Source organism: Carassius auratus, chromosome 48 (assembly GCF_003368295.1).
Source record: "Carassius auratus strain Wakin chromosome 48, ASM336829v1, whole genome shotgun sequence".
Taxonomy (NCBI): domain Eukaryota; kingdom Metazoa; phylum Chordata; class Actinopteri; order Cypriniformes; family Cyprinidae; genus Carassius; species Carassius auratus.
Genome location: NC_039290.1, coordinates 1,745,409 through 1,757,498, shown reverse-complemented (window position 1 = coordinate 1,757,498; position 12,090 = coordinate 1,745,409). Strand labels below are relative to the sequence as shown.

Genomic DNA, 12,090 nt, shown 5'->3' with positions numbered 1-12,090 from the left:
TCTGTTTTCTCACTAGACCACTTATTTTCATTTTACTAGAAAGGGAAATACTGACTCACAATTATTAATTGTCAAATTGAAATTTAATTGAAACATTAAATTTATTTTGAATCATTTAAAATTTCCCTCTCAGATCATTTCATATGATCTTTTATTTCTAGTATTCTCTTTTGGGTCTTATTATTTTAGGAATGAATAAGCCTTGAACTTTGGAAGTTTAAGTAAACTTATTCTTCCTAATTTATTTATTACCCATCTGAATATATGCTATTCAGACCTTTAATTATTTGAATGCGTTTTACCCCTCTTCCTATTTTGGTTATACACTTAACCACTATTGTTTTACTTATTGATTTCCTTTTTTTTTTATTTCATTTTTGCATATTTTGCCCATTTATTAATTTTTTTAATTTTACTTTTTCTTACCATTTCTTTACTTTGTGTATCCTAGCCTGGGAACGACAAACCTGAGCCCTAAAAGGAGACATTGTTATCCCTCACTACGAGTTCAAATAAATTAGAAAGACAACCCTCTTTCACTTAAAGTTTATTTTGTTTGATTAGTTGTGCAGCAACTAACACAACGCTCTCCTTGTAGTTCAGATAACCGCTACTGAGACTTACCATCTCCGTCCTCTCTCTCCTTTACTTTCCTCTTCTCTTTTTACATTTGTAGGACATGTAAGAACCATCAATCAATTCTAAGTGAAGTAAATACACAATCGTGCCAAAGACGACGAATCATCCTTATGAATTTGATTGTAATCATCCTCTCATTTGTTCTTCCTAACCTCCCTACATTTGGAAACGCAATCCAAGTTTTAGCATCTCATCCATCGTTGAGATCAATTTAATAGAGATACGTGTTGAGCAACTGTCGCCTTTGCTGACTCCCTGGTGAGCCGTCCAACTGAAAGGTGTACGGTGTCAATCCTGTCAGACTAAGAAAAGAGATATCAGAATTATTATTGTATTCTTTTGTCCAAAGCAAGAAATATAATAATATTGTTTACGTTTTTGATAACATTTAATTGGAAAAAATAATTTTCCTCATTTGAAAAACAGAAATTTTGCTTGTCATTTGAATTTGTTTTTCACCTCTGTCTCTCTTTTCCTCTTCCTCATTAGAGTGACAAAGTCTTCGCATCTCTAGTCTACTTAGACACCCTGAGACCAACACAGTCATCACCACATTTCACTAGTGGTTCACAATCACTGATACAACACTTAGTTGTCCCACCACACATAGGCTTTTACTCCAAACAGATCTGTGTCAGTCTCTCTTCTTCCCAGCGTGACAACATGCCGCAGACTGCAGACCCCATTTCCCATGGGGAAGATGTGAACATTTGGCTGAGAGGCATAACAGACAGCCTCACTCCAAAGACATTTGAACTGTTATTATTTTTAATAATAATCCTAATCCTGAGAAGATTCCTGACACAAGATTCAAGCCAGAACAACAACCACGAGGAGCTAGTCAAGATCACGAGCTCACTAAGCTATGCCTTCACAACCCAGCTGAAACTGAGCGACAAGCACATCACCCACCTTCAAGAGGAGCTGACACGTGCTCAACGTCGCATAGACAAGCTGGAAGTGAAAGTTCAAAATCAACTCAAAGCACCCAGCGAGAGGGAGCAGGATACAACAGAACAAGTTATGAAGCTCCTAGCAGCCCTGGCAGCAGCTCAGCTCGACCAGCGACATGCAACGGCTGCTCAGAAAGACCTGGTAAACAGACTCCAGTATGCCGAACAGCTACTAGAGAAAGCCAAGATAGACATCAGAAACAAGAATTCTGAAAATAGTGCTTTGAAAGACCACCTTGAAAGGTACAGAACTGAAACGGACAATCTGACCCAACAACTAGACGATACCAACGATGAGCTCTACATGGTCAGAAAAGAACTCCAAAATGCTTACAAGCACAAACAAGAGCTAAGGAAAGAGAAACCTCTCTTAGCCTCATCACTGCTGAGCAGAGCAGAGTCCCACGTCCAAGAACTGGCATATGACGAAAGGAGCGAAGGGCCACAACCCAAAACCTCACCTGCCTTCGCCACACAACCCTTTCCTGCCAACGAAAGAAAACCTCCCGTCCAAGGCCTTGAAGCTGCACACGGGATGACCATCAAAGACCTCAACGAGCTGTCTAAAAACATCAGCAGGTTCAACCCGAACTCCACAGAGAGCCCCGACATCCAAGCTTATCTGCGAGATATCGAATTTCACCTGGAAGTGAGACCTCATGTGACTGACAGAGACTGGTTATACCTCCTTAGAGCCACGTCCAGTTCCGAGGTACGAAACTTTCTAGATCGACAGCCCAGTCAAACCAAGTCAAACTACCAGCGACTTCGTGAGGTCCTGATTAAAGAGTTTACAGACCCAGAGTCTGAACATGGACTGTTAACTGCCTTGGAAACCAAACAAGGTCGTCAAGAGACTCCACAAGCTTACTACAACCGACTCCGACAATCCTACTTTGGTGCACACAACAACTCTGACCTTGAAGAGGATGTGAACTTCAAAACCCTCTTCCTAAAGAATCTGCACCCTGGAGTCAGTCACCATCTAGGTGTCATGGCCTGTCCGAACTCCATGACCATCCAACAGTTGCGTGACCTAACACAGAAGGCCTATAACAAGCAGAAGTTGGCCTCAAAGAAAGGTAACAAAACATCCACACTCTTGAACTCTGTCAACAAAGACTCAAGCCTTGCACTGGACGACACCCAGTGGCATCACAACACCAGAGTCTTCCATCAAGAGCACAGAGAAAGTGACGCCCATATCCACGACCGCTTTCAGCCCAACTGCTGGAAAAATCCATGGGACCAGCCACGCTTCTCAAGAAACCAAAAGGATAACATCTGGAAACCTAACCAGATATCCAAAGGTAATCACCTGACTCATCCAAGAGCAACTCGTGTGGGTAAGCGACAACAAAACCCACCTCAGCACCACTCAGACATGCACAGTGCTGAGTATGCACAAGAACATGACCGCTTACCATTAGAAGACACGGAACAAGTCATGGAACAACTAAGAGAGTTCCTTCAAGACAATTTACATGCATATGACCACAAAGTTGAGTCATGCTCGCTGTGACCAGCGACAGAACGGAAGGCCGGTGATCACCTGGTGCACCACATCAGAGATGACAAGCACCTGTTCAACAACAACCCAGAATGAACAAGTCTTTAACGGCCAACTGTTGATGAAAAATCTGAGGTACTAAAGGACATCACCTCAGTCACTAACAAACTGTCAAATGAACTCCAACTCCAAGTTCCAAATTCCCTGTCTGTGCAACAGCAACCACCAGAGCACAGAAGGTCAGAAAGTCTGCTACAGCCAGAAGGCATCACAAGAAGAATGCAACATAGGAGACAAGTTTTGCAACTCAGCTTCACACAGCCATGCCAAACTGCCTCCGACTGTCTGCTAAAGAACTTCCTGCCTTGCTGGACTGACCCCTCATTAGACCATGGACATGCCCTCATCCAAGCCAAGGATGCTGAGAGCCAGTCTTCAGTGACATGCTAGAAAAGGGGGAGACAACACAGATTTGAACAGATCTGACCACACATGCACTACACCAGTAACACACAACATTACCTACACCCAGAGGTAAACACATCTACTGATAACACAGTCAACAAACATATTCTTCCCACAGGTAGAATATCCAACTTTTAGCGTAACAAAGTTACACATACCCACCATGAAGAAACGTGCAGCCATCCTCACAATAGGTAGAACACCTGACACTAAGTTAAGGTTCACGACACACTAGCTGCACCTGACATCCTAGCTCAATAGTAGTTGTAACACATGCTAGGAAAACCCACAGCAGCCTTGTTTTGTTTTGTTCTTCTTTTACCTATCCTTCTCCTTCCCCTCTTTCCTGAGTAGGTGAAACGCCTAGACACCCTGCGAGGGTCGAAGGTCTGATATTAGGATTGACTCGCAACACCTAATATCCGCCAGCCACTCTAAACTGAATGGAAGCCAGAGAGCTCCATGCATGATAGGTCAATCCATTGAATTGAAAATGAAATTACTAGAAAACTAATGGTAAACATGTAAAGTAAGACAACCTAGAAGAACCAAACAAAGTTAACCACAAATTTGATTGATGAATCAAAATAAAAACAATTTCCAAGACGATCTAAACTATCCTCAATGTGCTAAACTACATTGACTAATTGAACTTAACCATGTGTACCTAAATAACCTGATGCCTGCACCAGTACAGTAACTGTCATGGAGGTGTTGTCTTGCTGTTTGCTGTGTTTGTCTGCTTCTTCTGCCTTTGTTTCTCCAGCGATCGACGATGTCTTCACCTAAACACCTCGCCGATCGAAAGGGGGATATATGTAGCAGAAATGAGTCAAATCAGACAAATCAAAGAGTCTATCAGAGCTGTGTGCATTGAAACATGAGCTGAATTCCTCAAGGAAGTCATAAATCAGTTCTAGTGCCACAGGAACCAAGCAAGATAACCAACAAACCAACTTGTTCACACAACAGCTTTCAACATTAACACCAATAGAACAATTACTGACAATTTTAATTCGAAGAAGAGATTGTCAAATTTATTGTTCGTGATTGGAATGCAACGCTGGACATCACATGTAAACCCAGGAGATCAAGTTAAATACTTGCATTGACTTCCCCCCCCAGCCAGTGAAACCAGACTGAAATTCCTAAGGGGGAAGGGCTTTAAACCTTTGTCTTCACAGAAAAGTCCTTTGCCAGAGAATGGCAAAGAAACCCTTTTTATACATTATATATGGACCAGAATGAACTCAAAAAAGACTTATGAATGAATCATTCCATTGCTTAACTCCATATTCATTTACGTGTAACCCACACATTTGACTATCATGTATAATCACTTATTGTGTATGTCTTTTGATAACTATAGGATACCTAGTCATGTCTAGTATTCAAATAATCGCATTTTCTTGCTTGATATTGTCCTGACAATCATTTATTTGTAAAATATATCATAATCATGTTATAGGAATCATGTCCAAAATTAGACCCTGTGAGGCAAGAACCACATGCTTGGTAAGATAAACAAATGATTTATGATACCCACCCAAAGAACATATCTGATTGGTCAAGGCAACATTTGAGGGGTGGCCAACAAGGAAGTTTTAAATACTTTGGACCCCATGAAATTTTGCTTTTTAGTCATGCCTTGCTTTTAGTCTGCCTGCTGCTATTAGCCATGTCGGCTTTTAGTCGGCTTTTAGTTCTAGTCTAGCTGCTGCTATCAGTCATGCCTGCTCTTAGCTTTTAGCTTGTAGCTTTGCTACCTAGCTTTAGCTATAAGCATCTAGCCATGCGGTTAGTCGTCATTGTTCTTTGAGCGCGGTTCCAGCGTGCCTGCCTACTGCTGCTACTATGAGAAGGAACACAACCTAGTCTCGTCAAACTTTATTTCTTTTCTTTTCCGTTTGAGAGTTTCGTGTTCTAAGTTAAGTTTTGTAACGTCCATTCAACTTCAACCAGCGAACACGACTCTGCACTTTCAGCCAACGCCCAGCAACCACGGGCTTCCCAAGACGTCACTTCACTACTGAACTTCCAGCCAATCAACGACCTCGGGATAGCCCTTTCACCGAGGCTCCTTCTTCACAGGAGATGCAAGTAACTTTACCTCCAGACTGTGACCTTTACTGGTGTATCTAATATAATTTTAACCTCATTGAGGAACTCAATGCGAGCGCTAATTACGTGATTGATGGTTGTTCATGTTTATGCAATTTAACGTATTGCTGTTAACTTGGGATTCCATATTTCCATTCTCTTAAACTCATCTTTCCTTAACTTTCGACCTCCCTGCAACTTGTGTGAATGTATGTGTGCGTGCGTTTATGTGTTAGATTAGTTTATATGTCTTAGATTTATCCAATAAAGCCTTATTCATATTGAAAAGAGAAGTATCTTGTGTTTTGTGCTTACAAGTTAATGTCTTAAACTGCCGATCTTGTTACTGTGCTAACTGATAGTGGTTTCACTATAGTTTGGATATTAGTATCCAGCGCAGATTTGATGTTAAACGGCTCGTTCACTGAACCGCAGGCGCGTCTCCGTGAACAGCCGTGAAACAGTGATTCTGTTCAAATTCCCTTTAAAATCTTAAATGATTCCCTTTGAGCTAAATTGACCTGTTTCCCTTACAACAGAAAGCTTAAATGATGCCTGTGTGTTCAGCAGAATTATGATAACTTAGTTACAGACTCCACACACAAAACATGAACCCACAAGAACAATCTCCCAGTGTTCAGACAGTAAACTAAACCCGCTATTAAAGCTGCTCCGGTTTCACAGTCACTGACAGCTGTAGTGGAGAAGATGGTGTGTGAATTGGTGAAGGAGGGGTCTGGTTGTGACCCGTACAGGTGGATCAGATGTTCTACGGGTCAGGTAGAAGAGAGGCCAGCCTTTACCCCACTTCTACCCAGCCCATCATCAATGATTAATGATCCCTGAAACAAGACGCCTCATTGAGCTTTGGGACTTATTAATTATGGAGTCGGGAGCATTCATTTGCCTCGCTCAGAGTGCCATTTACCAGATGCATCTTCTATCCATTACAGCAGGCCTGTTTACCGAACCATCCTAGTCATTTTTATAGAGTCTGCATGTTAGAGTGGTGATTCTGCCACTGTAGCTCAATAGAACAGAGCTGTCGGAGATGGAGAAAGATCTAGCTGGAAATTTAATGGCACTTCAAGCTTATGCTATGGAATAAGGAGACCTAGACGAGTGTCGTGCAGCCTTCTGTCTCTATACAATCTCCAGATGTGTAGAAGACTGCTGGAGATGTATGGCTTCATTAAACAGAGTGACTGTGCAGAAGTGGATCTTAGGGACAAACAAAGTGCTAAAGCAGTTCAATGCCAAACCTCCCGCGCATTCTGCCAAGTCTCCATAATTTTACAGGCCCTTTTAGCCGCATTAAAACATAAACAGATCCTCACTGGGATAAAAGTCTTCCTACAACAGGAAATGTAAAAAAAAAGTTAAATATAAAGAATAAGCAAACATCATAATTAGACGAACCACGGCTGAAATTCCTTGTAAAAAAGCTAAGAATGCATCACAAACTATATTAGTTGGGTACTGAATTTCCGCTTAAAGGGATAGTTCACCAAACAAACCATGTCTGTATTTATTTGATCAGGAATACAGTAATATTGTGAAATATTACTGCAATTTGAAATATTTGTTTTCTATTTTAATGTTTATAAATGTATATTGTACTGTAACTTTTGATCAATTCATCCAGGATTATTAAATGTTTTAATTAAAAAAGAAAAATTTAATCTGCCCCCAAACTTGAACAGCTGTGTATTCAGTATATATATTGGGGGGTGAACTTTCACTATAAATGATCACTGGTTCAGAAGATAGTCAAGGAAACATGCAGAAGGCAACTGAAACTCTATAACCATTGTAAAGGTGACTCCATAGGCCTGAGTATTGTCCACCACTGAAAGATGCTGACTCTAGTGATGTGTGAAACAAAATCATCAATAAATTACATCTCCGGCAGCTGAGGTCCAACACAGCCTAGTGTTTCTCATGAAGCGTGGGAATTCTTCTCTTGAGCTTTCACATAAACAAACACACAGAGCAATCAACAAGATGTGTAGACAAGTGAGATAAAGTGATTGGGCACAAGCACAGAGCCCTGATGCATCCCAATATCTAGTCGCATGCTTTTAAACTCACTTTGATTGCAGTGGGGGAAAAAAGAAAAAAAAAAGCTCTAAACTTTTGTAAACTTACTTTACACTGTACAATCTCACACAGGCACACTCACACATATACTTCTCTACATGCTGGGATTGCAATATCCGGATGGAACAGCAGCTGTCAGTACTCTAGGGGTTGGCAGCTCAATGAAGGCTCTGTTGTGAAACTAGTATTATGGGAAGGCATCAAAACAAAGCAATTGTCGGGATATACAAACAAGCGAGCCACCGGCATACTAAAGGTTGGGGTCACTGGAGTGAGCTTTGGATGGAAAACACATTCTTTCATTTGTATCTGGTTTCACATTTAGATTATGGCCAGTTTGTCTTGGCTCTCTCCCGCTGGAATTCTTTCTAGCCCTGAGGAGTATAGACAGTTTTCTCTGGACAGGCAAATCCCTCAGTGAGAGACATGGCTATACTGTCCTAATCCATCCTCAGTGACAGAGACAGTAAGCAGGACATGGGGGAGGTGGAAAAAGGCAATCTTTCTGTATATGATACTGTATGTTATTTATGTGAAACTTAAAAAATGAAGATGTATTTTTTGGATTTATTGTCTCATTTAAATGTCTTTATTCAAATTAACGGCAAGTTTCCATGGCTGAATATCTGCCATTATTTTAACAATTACCTGTATGATAAAGGTTTCTGTTTTAAAAGATTCTGCTCTTTTGAGCTGTCTAGTTATCAGAATTCTGGAAAATGTATCATGGTTTCCACAAAAATATAAAGAAGCACAGTTTTCAACATAAAATAATAAATGTTTCAGCATATTAGAATGATTTCTGAACTAATGGAAAGGAATGGAATAATGGCTGCTGAAAATAAAGCTTTGCAATGACAGGAATAAAATACATTTTACAATATATTACAATGGAAAATCGTTGTTTTAAAATGTAGTAATATTTCTGTTACTGTAGTTTTTGATCAAATACATGCAGCCTTGGTAAGCGTAAGAGACTACTTCCAAACTAAAGTCTTACTGACCCCAAACTTTTGAAAGGTATTGTGTTTGGATTAAATAACTATACAAATGGTTTCAATATTATGTACTTCACAATGAGAATTGTTCAATGAGAAATGCAAAGTGTTATTTGTCTTGAATTACTGACAGCCTCACATAAATATTCATAACACACTCATGAGACAAACAAGGCTCATAAAATACCTTAAAGGGGTCATAAGACATTGCCTAAAAAGTACATTATTTTGTATATTTGGTGTAATGAAATGCGTTTAAGCGGTTTAAGGTTCAAAAACACATTATTTTCCACATACTGTACACTATTGTTGCTCCTCTTTGCCTGCCTTTTTGATTTTGAATTTTGATTTTTACAAAGCTCATCGTTCTGAAAAGCAAGTTTCACACTGATTGGCCAGCTATCCAGTGTGTTGTGATTGGGCGAATACCTCAAGCGTGTAATGGAAATGTTACGCCCCTTACCATACTGTGATGCTGTGTGATGAGACAAAAACAATACAACCCATTCCAAAAGAGGCATTTGAAGCATCTAGTGGGGACATTACTGATTATAATGACTTATACACTGCTCAAAACTCGCATTTGAATCATCATTGGCAAATACTTTACATATGAAAATGTGCTTACAGGCTGTAAGTCAGCATTATTTGTCAGAACCCCAGCATTGTGGGCTATTCTCCCAGGAAACAGTCATCCACCACCATAAAATGTGTTTTTACACATCTGAATTTTTGGTTTAATCATTCTGGAACAGTGTTGTAAATCCAACTTAACCATTGATTCCACATTCTACTTGTGTCCTCTTTTTAACAAACAAAGTAGTTTTGGAAGGGTGTTTAAACCTGCTGTTTTAGGAGGGCGTGGACGAGTCTTAACTTTTATAAAGAATATCTCTTTGAGTTTGAGACTTTAATGTTTGTAACTTTAGGGATCTTATCTATGCACAAACAGCTTGTAACACTCTAAAGAGAAAGGGAAACTTGAAATCGCATGATCTGACCCCTTAAAAATGCCACTCTCAGACCATAAGACTGTGACAAATATACACAAAAGAGACTTATGGAGGGGAAAGCATTTTAATGGTGCCGACTTACAGGGAACTTTAAATAAGAGCTAAAAACTTGCTCTTAAGAGAAGAGAGACATCGAATCCATGGTTCTTCTGATGTTTATTTTTTTTTATGGATTTCTTTTGCCGTTCAAGAATTTAGTTTAAAAACTGCAATCCAAACGCGTGTTTTAAGCCAGTTGTGGTAGATGTTTTTTTTTTTTTTTTTTTTTTTTTTGACAGTTTGATCCGGATTGACTTTGCCAATAACTGGCGCATGAAAAGAGCAGGGAGCACAGGCGTAAAAAGACCGGGGAAAGAAAACTAGCAAATAACAGGCACAAGAGGGAGTCACCCACCCTTTGGCAGTATATAATCTTCATCATTATGATCTGCCAATGTTTAATCACTTCTCATTAAAGCAAGATCAGCTGTGATGATTCCCTTCTGCCCTCTTATCTAATCCTCAGACCTCTGAACTTTTTTATATCCATGCTCTGTCTCACCAGCTCTCACTCACTGCTCATCCTCTGCTCCAATTTAGCCCTCCTAATCCCAAAGTTTATTCTGATACAAAGACAAATGGGCTTCTAATACCAAATAGTCTTGCACACAGCTCCATAAACACATCAGCTAGGCTTTCCTAATAAAGCAGTGACAGTCAAAGTCATGCCACTTTAGTAAAATTAGACTGTGAATGAAGTGGTCCATGTTTGAGACCTTCATCCAGACTTCTCCAAAACGTTTCAACAAGATAAACAAGTAATGCATCATCTTATATTTCATACACTGGCTATTTTAAATCTTGTGCTGGGACTGAGGGATGTTGTTTTTGCCTCTTTCTGTTATTGTATGGTTGGGGCTGTAATTGCCCTGTGACAGACCCCAGACCTTCAGCATTGGAAATGTTCAATTGGCTGAGGTCGGACCACACACTTGGAGAAGATTGAATATTTTTGGCATCTTTATGTCCCAGTTTTGACTCATAGGGTGAATTAAGTGTCCTAGCTTCCCATTCATATCTTTTGAGAATTTTGTAGCAGAATAATGTCTCTTCTGTAGAAACACATTTTCTTCTCAAATGTTCTGTGTGAGTGAGCATAGAAGACCAGATGGTCATGTTTTACCATAACATTATTCAGAAACTCTTACCTGTTTTGCTGGAGTCAGTATCAGAGATGGCCGGTAAGGGTCCCGTAGGTGAGGGTGACGAGACGGGTCTGGGAGGAGGTTTGTCACTGTCTTGTGGGCGGCTCTTGGAGGTCTCAATGCCTTTGACTCTCCTAGCATGACGGTTCCCCTTGTAGTGGGCTTCTGCCTGACTCTGAAATGAACACAAAGACTACATTCTGTAAGCTCATCTTTCAAAATCCACAAGGGGGTTACACACATCGGGCAAAGTAACAAAGTCACAGCTCAAGACACAGGCCGTATTTGAAATCTGGCACTGGATGTCCTGTTCAGGAGTCTTAAAATGGTCTTATTCCTACATGCTTGTCTCAGGACACTGATGTGGCATGGCTTCTATATGCTGTGACTGTAACACTGTGTTAATGTGCCTGCTTTTATTTGTGCAAAAGCAAAGAAAATAAATTAAATAAAATGTATATATTAAATATAATATATTAAATAATTGATAATATAAATGTACAATTTTAAGTTACTATAATAGTAAGTTATTTTTTATATAATTTTAATAAACTTTTAAATAATAATAATGTATAATAATAATAATAATTATTATTATTATTATAAATAACATAACATTTTATAACATCAGACATGACAATGAATATGAGGTCTTTTTCCTTGATTTTACTATTAACACTGTCAAGAAGAAGGGACTCTGTGATCAATGCATAAACAGCACAAAACCAATGGAAAAAGTTGACCACTGCTCTAATCTGCACAAACAATTCCACTTCTCTGATGTGCCACAATCTAGTCCAGTCATCGATCATACTGACTTGACCTCTAGCAGGAACACACAAAGAGATATTTCCAGACACATTCACTCAGGAGCTGTCGCCTGTAGTCTGCATCCTTGTTACAGGACAACACTTATCTGACGTGCCTCCCTGCAGCACACCTCAAACAGATCACTACAGCAGCGGGCTCCCAAAACAGTGATAGCTTCAGAATGCACCCCATCAAGACAAAGTATGATGATTATTAAGTTGCTGGATTATCTGTTGTGTGAAACCAAGATTGAGTTGACAACAGTTGCAGCAGGCACTGGGAGCAGGACCAAGAGACTCATACCAGAGTGTCATCCAG

General features: G+C 39.8%; 1 protein-coding gene across 1 annotated transcript in view; it reads right to left on the bottom strand.

Annotated features, from left to right (window-relative positions):
- The window catches only part of LOC113065280 (zinc finger protein 385A-like), a gene marked incomplete at its 5' end in the record, with an annotated part of 37,728 nt that overhangs the window by 16,061 nt on the left and 9,577 nt on the right, over nt 1-12,090 (bottom strand). The window contains one exon of the mRNA XM_026236523.1: nt 10,966-11,137. Coding sequence (XP_026092308.1) covers nt 10,966-11,137 — 172 coding nt within the window. The remainder of the gene's footprint in view (nt 1-10,965; nt 11,138-12,090) is intronic.